Below are 13,946 nucleotides of genomic sequence, written 5' to 3'. Positions count from 1 at the left end.
AAAACATTTTGTAAAAATTCTCTCCTAGATTTCAAACTTGTATAAATTTTACATTCCTCACCCAAATCTTTTCCCACCTCCCACTACTTGGCTGTAAGTACGTTGTGAAAGTTCCATAGACTTCTGCTGATCTTGTTCTTTTATCTTTTTTGATCGTTTTAAAGCAGCACGCGTCACCCTCTGTTCTCTGGGATCATCCAAAAGTGTTATAACTTGATCTCCTCCAGCACCATTCTCCTCTGTCTGTCCATCTTCAGCCTCTTGATATTCTCCTTCTCCAGATCCCTTTGCAGCTTCCAGAAGTGTTAATGGAGTTGCTTTTAAAACATTATTGTAAAAATCACGCGCTTGCATCACAGTAACCAGACGGTACCTTTTACCTTCATGCATCACCATCAACCCAGCTGGAATCTCCCATCTGAACCTTATATCTCGTTGCTTGAGCTCTTGCACAAGAAATGTAAAATCCTTCCTTCTCCTTAAAATCTTTGGAGGAATTTCTTTTAGAACCAGAACTTCTTGATCAGCAATCACGACTTTAGTATCATAGGCAGCTTGTATAACTTCATCTCTAATTTCCCTTTTTGCAAAATAAACCACCACATCTCTAGGCAACTTTCTCTGTCTAGCAATCCATAAGTTCACACGATACACTTTATCCATGCCTCCTTTTATTTCAGATGCTGGCTGATTCAATACCACTTCAAGAGCCTCAGAAACCAGCTGCTTTAGATCTTCCTTAATATTCTCCTTTAAACCTCTGATTCTAATAGCAAACTGCATCTGGAAATATTGAGCAAGACTCAATTCTCTATCCATTTTGTCTCTTAAATCTTCATTCTCCAATACTTTTGCTTCTAATATGGCATTCTTTTGAGTCAAATCTTTGACTTTTTCATCCAAATCTTCCACACATTCAGCCACTTTATACACTGAAGACAAAATGTCTACCTTCATCACCCTGTACTTCTGTTCCATCCTCTCCTCCATTCTCTCCTCCAACTTCTTCAATTTCTCCTCCATCTGTGCAAATTTATCACCCATTGATTCCAAAATTGATTCCAAGATTACCTGTGTATGTTTTTCAAGAGCATCTTGTAAGTCCTTCGATGTCACTACATCAGGAGGATGCAATGCCTGCAATGATGATTGTTGCACCGGGGAAGTTCCAGCACTCCGAAGAGTTTTAGGGGGAGGTTTAGCCGCCATCTTTTACTTTCAATTGTGACGCACTTTCACTTAGAGTTTTGAAGATCATATTGGAGTCATGGCCAGGGGGGCATTTGCCCAGGTTCGCCTGGTGCGCCAGTTGCGCCCCTATCTGGACCGAGATGCCCTACGTACGGTCACTCACGCACTCGTTACCTCCCGTATCGTTGTTGTTAGTTGCAAAGTCGTGTCCGACCCATCGCGACCCTATGGACAACGTTCCTCCAGGCTTTCCTGTCCTCTACCATCTTCTGGAGTCCATTTAAGCTCACGCCTACTGCTTCAGTGACTCCATCCAGCCACCTCATTCTCTGTCGTCCCCTTCTTCTCTTGCCCTCAATCTTTCCCAGCATTAGGCTCTTCTCCAGTGAGTCCTTCCTTCTCATTAGGTGGCCAAAGTATTTGAGTTTAGATTACTGCAATGCTCTCTACATGGGGCTGCCCTTGAAGACCACCCGGAGGCTCCAGCTGGTGCAGAATGCAGCCGCGCGGGTAGTGATGGGAGCATCCTGATACTCCCATATTACACCCCTCCTGCGTGAGCTGCATTGGTTACCGGTTGTCCTCCGGGTGAGATTTAAGGTGCTGGTACTTACCTTTAAAGCCCTACATGGCTTAGGCCCGGGATATTTGCAGGACCGTCTGCTGCCGGGAATGATCTCCCATCGCCCAGTACGCTCACACAGAGAGGGCCTCCTCAGGGTGCCATCGGCTAGAAAATGTCAGCTGGCAACCCCCAGGGGGAGGGCCTTCTCTGTGGGAGCACCAGCCCTATGGAACCAACTTCCCCTTGAGCTCCGGATGGCCCCGGATCTCCGGTCCTTTCACAGCAGCCTTAAAACACTTCTTTTCCATCAGGCTGACCTGGACTGACGACAGGGATTTTAACATGTTTTTTAATTTTTAACTTCAATTTTAATTTATTTTATTGGGGCTGTTAATTTAATTCTTTTAAACTTTTGTATCGTTGTATTTTATTGTTGTTAGCCGCCCTGAGTCCTTCGGGAGATAGGGCAGCATATAAATCCCAATAATAAAATAAATAAATAAATAAATAAACTGGATCCCAAGCCATGTAGGGCTTTAAAGGTGACAACCAATACCTTGAATTGCACCCGGAAACACACCAGCAACCAGTGCAGCTCCTGTACTAGGGGTGTTACTTGTGTCATATAACGGGTAGCTTCAACTACCTGTGCAGTCACATTTTGCACCAGGTGAAGTTTTGAAATGGTCTTCAACAGCAACCCTATGTAGAGTGCATTGCAGTAACCAAATGAGATGTAATGAGGGCATGAGTGGCTGTGAGCAAAGCCCACTGGTCCAGGAATGGGTGCAAAGGCCCTCCTAGCCACAGCTGCCACCTGCTCTTCAAGCAGGAGCCACAAGTCCAAAAGGACCCTCAAATGGGTAGTGCTTCCCTATCCAGTACCAAAGATAGAAGAACCTTGTTCCGAGGCAGACTAAATACCCAAAGCCACTCTGTCCTGCTTGGATTGAACTGGAGCCCACTGTGCCCCATCCAGGCTCCTTCAGCCTCCATGTTATATGTTTGGGAATGGTAGTGATATGTTACAGATTTATTTAGGAGTTATAGCAATATGCTGAAGAATGGAATTATATACGATAAAGTAAACAGGCTTGAATCATGAATATTTTGCATGAAAATGAAGTTGAAAGTCAGTTGTTAAATGCAGTAAACAAGCTACATGATTGAAATAAAGCATACATTAGAATATATAGAATGCCTAGTGAATAGCTCAAACTTAGGGAATAAGACAAGAATGTGTCATGTCCCTTAGTTGTTCAATGTATTTATGGACACATCTAAAAGCAATACCTACAATATTAAAAAATGTGTGTGGCTGAGGAGAATATGAGCATGTACATTTATAAGCAGGCAATGCTATTCTGCCAGCTTGAAACTTAAATGATGTTTACTAAACCCTACATGGAGTACAGATTTTAAAAGTAGTCTATCTAGGAAATGGATCGAGAATTTTTAAGATCTGCAAATGCTGGAAGAAAGAGAGCAGCTAGTATGTGGTCTGCTGCAAGGCATGTTTGTCAAAAAAACATGAAAGTAGCAGTTGAGCACATCAGGAGAAACAAAAGTTAAATGCAGCAGAAATAGGGTACTATTACAATACTTATATATGTGAAAATCTACCCAGAATCCTTGAAATGTACAGTGCAAAAAATGCTCATAGTAACCTTGAGTTATAGATTTGTGCATCACTTTAGTCAGTGTGGTGGTGCATGTCTCATCACAGAGCAGGGGTGTCAAACTGCCGGCCCATGGGCCGGTTGCATCATGCAGAGGGCACACCCACCCCAGCCCTGGCAATGCAAAAAAAGTGCGATACGTCGCAACACGTCACATGAGACGGTGAGTTTAACACCCGTGTCATAAAGACTGCTGTAAGCCTGAACTACCATAATTAGTGGATTCAGAAAATGTAGTATTGACAACTCTTTAACTCACTTCTGAAGCTTCTATAGCCAGGTCCATTTCTTCATCACAGACACTTGACCAGAACTCTATACCTTGCAGAGCCACTTCATCAATATCACTTTTCATGGCTTCAATTGTGATCTTTAGAAAAACAAAAGCAGTGTTAAACCAGTGTTTTCTGCTCTAAGACAATAAACTAATTTAAAGAGCATAATTATCCAATCTCAAATGCCAACAGTACTTACAGCAAAAAGTGCAGGACCCATATAAGTTTCCATGTATTGATAATACAGGGACATAATCTTCACCAAGTTCTGTAAGGCATCTACTCGCACCTAAATATAAGAGCAAAGGAACAACAGCGCAGTAGGCAAATAAGAAAACATTAATGGCTTATCTACCACATGAAATAAACCTAGTATTCAAATTAGTTTGACAAAATATTTTAAGAGTTTGTTCCTAATTCTAAAGTTTAAAAGATAATAAAATCCTCCTATACTATTTCTAGGGACGCGGTGGCTCAGTGGGTTAGGACGCCGAGCTTGTCGATCAGATGGTCGGCAGTTTGGCAGGGTTGAATCCCGAGTGCCGCGTAACAGAGTGAGCGCCTGTTACTTGTCCCAGCTTCTGCCAACCTAGCAGTTCAAAAGGATGTAAAAATGCAAGTAGAAAAATAGGGACCACTACGGTGGGAAGATAACAGCGTTCCGTGCGCCTTTGGCATCTAGTCATGCCAGCCACATGACCACGGAGATGTCCTCGGACAAGCACTGGCTCTTTGGCTTTGAAACGGAGATGAGCACCGGCCCCTAGAGTTGGAAACGACTAGCACACATGTGCAGGGGAACCTTTACCTTTATACTATTTCTGACATTATAGCAACAGGAGACCTATCCACTATTACCTATAAAAAGCAACTGTTATGGCCAAGATCTTTGTTTCACTCACTGATCATGCCAATCCTTTTCATTCTACCAAAGACCTCCTCAAAACCCTTGCCCTCTATGTAATTTTGTAATGTATATAATTAATCTTGTCACTCTGATTGAAACCAAGCTAAAGATGCAAAATGAATCTCCTCACTTTCATACCTGAAATGTGTGTCATTCCCTGCCATCTTTTTCTTATGTTGTATTTAAATCTCTTTTGTGACAGATATCTAATTTTGTTTTTGCTTCCAGGAAGTACTGCATATATTGATAGCACAGTATAAAATATTGGGGGAAAATCAGTTAAAAGGTTTTGTCATATTTTTTTTTGGAAACAGCCTTATACTTTCCATACACCCACTTACAGATTGTTGGAAAACAGTTTTGGGCTTACCCTAGTATCAGGACACTGTGTCGCTTCACAGACTACTTGCATGATAAAGTGCCTTTCAGACTGGAATTTTTGGATAAAAAAAAATGCAGAATTAGGTCCAAAAGGTATAAAGTACACTGCAAATTAAAATATAAAGGTCAACAGAATATATAATATTCCTACTAGAATCCTCTGGCATGCAATGATTTGATTTTATGTGCCATCAAGTTCTTTTTGACTCTTAACAACTATACAGATAGAGCTTCTCCATGACTCGTATAAATACACAGCTTTATTTTACACAGCAAGCACAATGTAAAAATCCCCTTCCAATAGTTGCTTGATTGAAGAATACATGACTGCAGTATGGCAGCATCTTTCATATAAGTACTTAGTCATCTCAACCACACTCCTTTTCTGAAAGTGTAAAATTCTTGAGCCTACCAGAAACAATTTAAAGTTCTAGCTTGAAATAATTTTAGAATTAGTTTATTACAGATATCACTAAGAAGTCTGTATAACCACAATATAAAATTGTTTGGATAAACTGACAAGTTTTAATTGCTTATTAGACCATCAAGAAATTTTATTTCACGTTTAATTAACTTGAAAATTGATTTTAATTCATATTTTAGGTCCTTTAGCAGTACACTGATGATAAAACAAAACCCAAATCCAATAGGAAGACAGTAGCTGAAATTCCTTGTAATTCATACAATCTGCTTACCCTATCGCCATTTTTCTAGCCATGTCAATTATACTGTGGCAAATATATCTTCATAAAGTTCAAGAAACAAGTACACACGACTCATTGCAAGATCAGAACCATTTTATGCTGGTTCTAATTCATTTGGTAGATTCACAAGATGATTTTAGAAACTGACTAGCAGCAAACCCTTCTCTCTTGACAGATGAGAGCACATAAACTTAAGTTTCTCAGGATTTGGTAGTTAAAAACAACTGGTCTACTTGAGGCAAAGGAGAAGTGCTTTTTACAAGGCAGCCTCAACCACTCAGGCTTGCAAGTGTCTCATAAACCCTTCTGTCTCTAGTTGGAAGTTATATGAAAAAGTAATAATGTACCAGTATAAAAATGTAATGCCCTCATTTGCAGCCAAACATTTCCTGTTAATGGTGTTCACACTGGTGTGCAGGAACTGTGACCCATTGCTCCATAGCAAATTGCTTCAATTCATTAACACTTAAAAGGTTGCTAGGACAAACTTCTCATTTTATGCTCTGCTACATTTCTAGGGCAATTCTGACACAGCTACACGTAGTCCTTATCACTGTAATTGAGCCCAGAATTATGGTCATATCTCATGCCAGTCATTAAGTGGGTCATCATGTGACAACCCATTTTTGGTCATTAAGCAAATCACCATGGTCATTAAGCAAATCACCATGGTCATTAAGCAAACCCATTGCCCACAATGGGAGTTTTTTTGCCTGAAACCAGAAATGGTGGTTTCCAACAAAAGACATTGTAAATTGCAGTCACATGACAGTAAGATGCTGCAAACGGCCATAAACATCAGAACTTTGAATCCTGGTCATAAGTGCCTTTCTGGGGGTCTGTTGCAACTTTGAACGGTTGCTGAACGACTGGTCATAAGTCAAGGACTACCTGTATTCCAAAATAATGATTTTATTTTTCTTCATGCATTCTCTTGTAGACTTGCTTGTATGTTCAGGATCACTATTTTACTGCATCATCCATGTGTACTTCAGATTTAGCTGATGGACAGTGATATTCTTCTGTAGAATTCATACTTTTTAGCTTATATATAAACATTTAAACATAAAAAGCTCCACATTTTATGATTATCTACAGAACATCCCTCCCAAGTGCTTGCTGGCAAATTTGAGATAGGCTTCAATAATCTTCTTGGTAAACAGTGGCTTCCACCTTGCTAGATTTCCATGAATTCTGTTCTTACCCATCTGCCCAGAGTCACCTTATAGGGGAGATAGGCGGTATAAAAATTTTGATTAAAAATTGTTATTTATCAACACCAGCTTTAATCAAGCTAAGAGGTCTGCAGATCCCAAGGGTTTGTTTTGGGCTTCTTTGTGACTTGCTGCTCATGGGCAATTCTGACTGGATGGCTTTTGGGAAAATTCAGTATTATTCCAATTAATTTCAAGATGAAGGTTTCTGAAGCCCCAGTGTTTCAGAAAACATACATCATTTTCCAGATTAAACAGATTAAATGACTTTTTACTGAAGCCATCAGACATTCTTCTGAGCAAGGCATGTGCCAGTAGGATCTGTGTGCTGAAAGTTTCAGTGATGAAAAAAGCCAATATTTTTTGAGAAAAATACGATGTAGAGCTCCCCCAAATGTTCAAAATATGACCCTATTTATCCCTTTAACTAATAAATTAGACAGGGAGGCAAATCTCAGATTGGATTAATTTCTTTATGAAATAAATTAAACACACATTGCACTTGAGTTTTATTTGTTCATTCAGAATCCTTTATAAATTATAAAGCTCTGGTATAAATTATAAGGCTCTGGTTAACAGTCAATGATGAAAACATACAAATATTCACAAAATTCTAAAGTTTTCCCCCCCTCAGAACTGTACTTTTTCACCAAAAATTTGCTGTGCATTGTTCTGTTTACCATATTTTAGTTATTTTTCCCCCAATCTATAACATTAGCCCTTACATGTACAAAACGTATTTTAGTTACTAAAAAGTTTTTTCTGAAACCTGTATGTTGGGAGATGCAACTCCAGCAAGATAAAAGTTGAAATTAACTCTTCTTGGAATCACCCAGTTCATTCATTGGGGTCTCCATTTAATAGTGCATACATGTGTGAGTAGAACCAAGCTCATTGAGAGTATCTACAGACAGATGCTTAAGGACCAAAAGGCCAAGTCAGGTTTACAGGTAGTCCTCAACCTGTGACCACAACAGAGCCCAGAATACCTGACATAAGTCATGACGGTCATAAGTTGAGGTACCCACATGACTGGTCCTGATTTTATGACTTTTGTGGTGGCAATCATTAAGCGACCATTGTGGTTAAGTGACTCCATGTATCCCTATGTATGGTTTTTGCCAGAAACTGGCAAAAAACACCATAAATTGTGTGGTCATGTGACTGTGGAATACTGCAACTGGTTGTAAAGGTGAGCCAGTTGCCATGCACCTGAAATATGGTTGTGTGACCACAGGTGTGCAGCAGTTGGAACTCTGGAACTGGGTCGCAAGTAGCTTTTGGGAAGTCTGTCATAACTTCAAATGGTCACTAAGGGAGGTGTCATTAAGCAAGGACTTAATGTAGAAATTACATATACTTAGAATCCCTGCATCTTTACCATTTTGATGAAAGAAAAAAAATCAGAGGAAAGCAGAATTAAAAAAACAAACAGGAGACTTTTGGTTGTTATCTCTATTCCTAATGCCTCTAGTCATCAAGACAAAAGATGCAAAAAACTACCGTATTTTCCGGCGTATAAGACGACCCGGCGTATAAGACGACCCCCTACTTTTAAGAAGTTTTTCAAGGTTTTTTGTCTTATACGCCGGAAAATACTTACATGCCCTGCCCTCCCTGTCCGTCGCAGAGGAGGCGAAGGCCCGACTGGCCCCGCCGGCCCTCCCGCTGCTCCCGCGCTTCTGCCGGCCCCCGAGGCGCAGCGTTTCCCGGGCGGCAGGCAGCGCCGGAGGGCAGCCGCCACCCCGCGACGGCCGGCGCCCCTCCTGCTTCCCCCCCAGGTCTTGAACTTCTCCCATTCGGCGCAGGGCGGGGCAGCTCCGCCCGCAGCCTCTTTTTCATGTGCCGCTTCCCTCTCACCGTCGGCCGAGGCGCGCTCGGCCCGGGCTCCCGGTCCCTCTTCCCGCCCTGCCCCTCATGGAGCTGGACTGGGCGTGCAGCCTCTCGGTGTGGCTGCTTTTCCTGGGCAGCCTGGCGGTGCGGCTCCTGCGCTCGGACCTGTTGCTGAGCCGGCGGCTGCTGCTGCACATGGGGCTGCTGGCCGTCCTGCAGGCGCTGGGCCGTCCTGCCGCTGCCCCTCAGCGCCGCGCTGACGGCGGCTGCCTGCTGGCTCGTCTCGGCCAGCACCGCCCGGCGGAAGCGCAGTGTCGGACGGGAGCAGGACTTCCCTGCCGGCTCCCGTCCGACGCTCTTCCCTCTTGAGGCAGCTGCTGCCTCAAGAGGGAAGAGCGTCGGACGGGAGCCGGCTCTTCCCTCTTGAGGTAGCAGCTGCCTCAAGAGGGAAGAGCGTCGGACGGGAGCCGGCAGGGAAGTCCTGCGTGCGCGCGCGTGTGCAGGACTTCCCTGCCGGCTCCCGTCCGACGCTTTTCCCTCTTGAGGCAGCATCCCCGAGGACTCCTTAGGAGCTGGGGAGCGATGCTGCCTCAAGAGGGAAGAGCGTCGGGCGGGAGCCGGCAGGGCAGTCCTGCACACGCGCGCACTCCCCAGCTGCTAAGGAGCAGCCGGGGAGTGCGCGCGTGCGCAGGACTGCCCTGCCGGCTCCCGCCAGACGCCACCCACTGATTTTCCGGCGTATAAGACGACTGGGCGTATAAGACGACCCCCCAACTTTTGAGGTGATTTTCATGGGTTAAAAAGTCATCTTATACGCCGGAAAATACGGTAATTTGGATTAGTACTTTATTACCATGATAGTGTCATATCAGAGAAGCTTCCTTCAGTCTTTAAATTACTTTCTATACAGAAGTTTAAAGAAATGTATTTGTAATATTTGTAATATAATTTGGTCTGTTTCATTTTCTTTTTCAAGTTTGCCAAATGCAAAATTATGCACTATGCATGGGCATTAAGCAGTCAATTATCTTGCTATGTTGTTCTTGAGGACATTCTGTCCAATTAAAACAAAACTTTGTTGCTCTGTTTCTTAAAACTCTGTAAGCAGTTTGCCTAAGGCATTGAAGATGTGTTGCTATGCTACTGAACTGTTAAATGTCAAATGAAAAGTATTCACTGCAATTACTGTACATGTATTAGAAAAAAGCCTCTAACCAATAGTCAAAGAAGTATTTTTGCAATTATGCTGTTGATGGCAACCTTGAAATAAAGCCATTGCTTCTGTTTTGTTCACACAAGCACAGTGCTTAACTGTCGTTTCATCCTATGATGAAAAACAAAGGAGCAAAAAACTTAACAGTTATCAAGTTTTGTTCCCTATAGCAGAAAATGGAACATTTCACTGAACAGGAATGTGCACAAACTTATGGTTTGTTTCAAACCAAAAGCAAATATTTCAGTTGTTCTGGATTTTGAGGGAACAAAATCTGAAGAAATTCCAGAGCTTATTTATGGGGTGAGTAGGGTAAGGCTGATGAGCACTGCTCTCTCTTCTCTCTTCCTCCACACTGTTGATCTACCTGTCCCAACTTCCCAGCACCCTTACTTCAGTAACAATGCCTATGCCTCAGCACAGCATATTCCACCATTCCACCCCCCTTCCCCAATTGTTCCAGGACTTATCCCACCAATTCTGCCTGGAACAATCACATTTTCCATGCTTGGAAGAAATTTCATTTGTCCTAAGAGGTTGGGGCACAGTTGGCTCTGAGGCAGACAAAAATGAGTTCATTTTGCATGCAAATCTAATTGTTATTCAAATAAGAGCAGTTTCCAAAAAACAACCAAACAACCAGACCCAAACTGTTAAGGGTTAGGTTACAAAATCATAGCATAGCCACAAAGAAGAGGGGGTCAACCTATTTTCCAAATCACCAGAAGGCAGGACAAGAAGCAATGGATTGAAACTAATCAAAGAGAGAAGCAACCTAGAACTAAGGAGAAATTTCCTGACAATGAGAACAATTAACCATTGGAACGGTTTGCCTTCAGAAGTTGTGGGTGCTCCATCACTGGAGGTTTTTAAGAAGAGATTGGACAGCCACTTGTTTGAAATGGTATAGGGTCTCCTGCTTAAGCAGGAAGTTGGACTAGAAGACCTCCAAGTCCCCTTCCAACTCTGTTATAAAATGTTATTATCAATTAAAACATTGACTAAAAGCTACTTATGGAGTGCTAAATAGCATTCAGTATGTGTAAATTTAGAATGGTTTTACAGCACAGTAAATTAAACCCTTATTGCCAAAGAAGGTATCCGCTATTAATGTGCCACCCACCTTGCCTAGAGGTGAATTGTACAAACTCTACAAAGATCACAAGTGTTTCATTAGACTTTAGCACAATCAATATATGAGACCTATAGTAGGGCTTACATTTTGGTATCTTTTTGAAGATAAGCAGATAGAATTTAGAAATTTAGAAATTTAGAAATCAATTAGAAATTGACTGTACTACTTAAATCTCGAGAAGTTTTATGAATGACCCACTGTCTCCCATAACTGGGGAAAAATTTATTTTTTATATGCAAAATGTTTGGGTCTTGTTTGTTATACTCATTTTAGCTTTGAATACTCTTTTATAAGTAGCAATTAATCTAATTAATCTATTAATATTGCTTCCAATTAGAGAAAAAATAAGATCTAGTGTGTTATCAGCACTTCAGAGAAAACACTGAAGCTGGATCCTCATCAAATTATTCTCTAGATATTCCCACAATGCCCATATTGATTCTAGGATACCTGCCACATACTGATTCACTATCATGAACTGATCATTGGACACTCATGCAAATATTATTGATTTTATTCATAAAGATAGTACAATTGGCTGTAGCTTGAAATAGATCAGAAAAATGCTACAAAGCCAATTGAATAGGTTATGCATATTCCATGGCAGGAAATGATCTACTGCCAATATCACATTCCAAGACTCAAAAGTACAAACTTGGTATAAGAAAAAAATATTACCTAGGAAGCAAATTACTGACACTATATACCCTAATGTTTAATTCCCTATATATTAAACTGATCTCCAAACAGGGGCATACAAGATAACTTATGCTATCAGAATCCTGTATGTAGTCACAGCTGAGTCACTGAAAATTAAGACATGTTTATTATTCTGACTTGAATAAATACAAAAGGAGTAAGTTTTTCAAAGCAAGTTCTAAACACATACAAATCCAAGTCTCAACCAAAATGGGAGTCCATCTGAACTCAATGTGGTACATGGCTTCTCATCACAGACAATGGATTATTATTCCATTGGTTTCCTTTTCAACCCATTTATTTCCTCATACCACAAATGTGACCACTTACCTCTTTGTCAAAGTTTGCTTTGGTAAATTCCAAAGAGTTCAAGAGTGCATTAGTAGCCGCTAATTTCACATTATTACTTGGCTCTTCTTTCCTCATGCCCTGGATAATGGCAGTCAAAATTTCATTGGATTTATCCTGAAGCTGTTCTGGATCCTGGAAAAAAAATACTGTAAACTATGCCTGGATTCCCATGAAATGCACAACCAGGTCAAAAGAGAACCCTGCTATGTTGTCTAAACTGAGAAACCCAAGCATTCCCAAGTAGAACAGAGGTGGTTTATCACCACACCTCATGTCAGTCACTGAGTATTTTACTTTCTGGTGATTTGCATGTTATTTGGGCACAGAAAGATGAATTCAAGGACTAACTTGAATTCAGTCCTCTGTTCCAGCCTCCAGCACAGAGATAGGTGTGCTAGATGGAACCTACCAAAGTACTGTATACTTCAGAATCTTTGAATCTCTTCCAAGGGTAGATGTGCAATTCCTGATGAAATTAATGTGCATTTATCACAGAGTAGAATCAATGATAGAAAAACTGGGCATCAAACTGGTGGCTTATTTTTCTTGTTCTGTACATGCTTCCTGACTGAAGCTGCAAGACTTAATTTGCTTTGTTCCCTCAAACAACAGTACTTATGCATAGTTATACTCCAGGAGAACAAATGCTAGGACTCCAGTTGGCTTGACAGATCAAGCCTCCAATACTCAATTTGTAATCAGCTACAATCTTGTGGGAAAAATTTAAACATGTTTAGGAACATTACAATTGTGCGCTGCTCCCTGACTCCATTAACAAAACTGGGGATTGAGCCCATTGTAGAGTGTTTGTTTCAAACTAGGCCATGGAGAGCAGGAGGATAACAAGCACAGGAGGAAAGAGCAGTATCATTTGAACAGTATGTTGAATGCAACACTTACAATATCCTGACAAATATAGCCAATGGCTTCCAATGTTGATTCTTTCATATGCTCTGTGCTGTGTTGATTTGTAACATTGGCTACTAGCTGAGGAATAAGTTCAGGCCACTGATTCATGGGGATCTCTGCACAGGCGATGCCAGCAACACACTGTGATGCTGAGCTGGGCCTGTAGTTTTCTGTACCCAAGGTTTGCAAAACCTGTGAAGATAAGAAGATCACTGTATCAGTAAGCAAGATCACAAAGTTGCAATACTGTTAGCACTAAGCAATGGACTGTTGTGTCTTCCTGTACGATTTTTGAGGTTGAACAAAAACATAATATTGAACTGTATCGCACCTAAAATAAGGCACACCTCCCATCCTTTAGAGGTTGTAAGAGATACTTTTCTCAGCTTGGGAACAAACAGGAAAAGTAAATTGAAGAAAAAGTATACAAATAAAGATATCCAGTAGATGCATTTACTACTGAAAAACATCCATACTGATAAATAAGCAGGACTAGGAAGTAGAACTAAAAATGCTAAGTTTTAACATACATAATTTTTGACTTCTCTGCGAGCATTGGCATCAATTGCAAGCCACCTCTGTTGGTGTTGGGTCTTTACATCAGGATCTTTAGATGTCAGAGAGTTTTTGATCTGCAAACCAGCTGCAACTCTTGCAACTTGGCTGTTTCCTGGGTTTGCCAGCACTCTGGACAGTTCCACAAGGAAAGTAGGCTGGTAAAGAAAGAAATTTCAGTAACCAAAACTCATTAAATCTTTCTCTTTTCGGTCAATGCAGAAATATACATCTTTTACAATCTAGCTCAAAACATTTTTCAGTTCTGATCCAGGCAACACATACCTCATCCACACATACCACCAGGCAACACTAAATTCCTTATCTTTAAATAC

At 41.2% G+C, this 13,946-nt stretch overlaps 1 protein-coding gene across 1 annotated transcript in view; it reads right to left on the bottom strand.

Annotated features, from left to right (window-relative positions):
- The window catches only part of LOC308676252 (importin subunit beta-1-like), a gene marked incomplete at its 3' end in the record, with an annotated part of 67,075 nt that overhangs the window by 41,512 nt on the left and 11,617 nt on the right, over positions 1-13,946 (bottom strand). The window contains exons 4-9 of the mRNA XM_081342066.1: positions 13,587-13,769; positions 13,048-13,248; positions 12,127-12,279; positions 4,988-5,047; positions 3,910-3,999; positions 3,695-3,805 (exon numbers count right to left, since the gene is read on the bottom strand). Coding sequence (XP_081198192.1) covers positions 3,695-3,805; positions 3,910-3,999; positions 4,988-5,047; positions 12,127-12,279; positions 13,048-13,248; positions 13,587-13,769 — 798 coding nt within the window. The remainder of the gene's footprint in view (positions 1-3,694; positions 3,806-3,909; positions 4,000-4,987; positions 5,048-12,126; positions 12,280-13,047; positions 13,249-13,586; positions 13,770-13,946) is intronic.

Source organism: Vipera berus (assembly GCF_964194415.1).
Source record: "Vipera berus genome assembly, chromosome: W".
Taxonomy (NCBI): domain Eukaryota; kingdom Metazoa; phylum Chordata; class Lepidosauria; order Squamata; family Viperidae; genus Vipera; species Vipera berus.
This window is presented reverse-complemented; position numbering and strand designations above follow the sequence as displayed.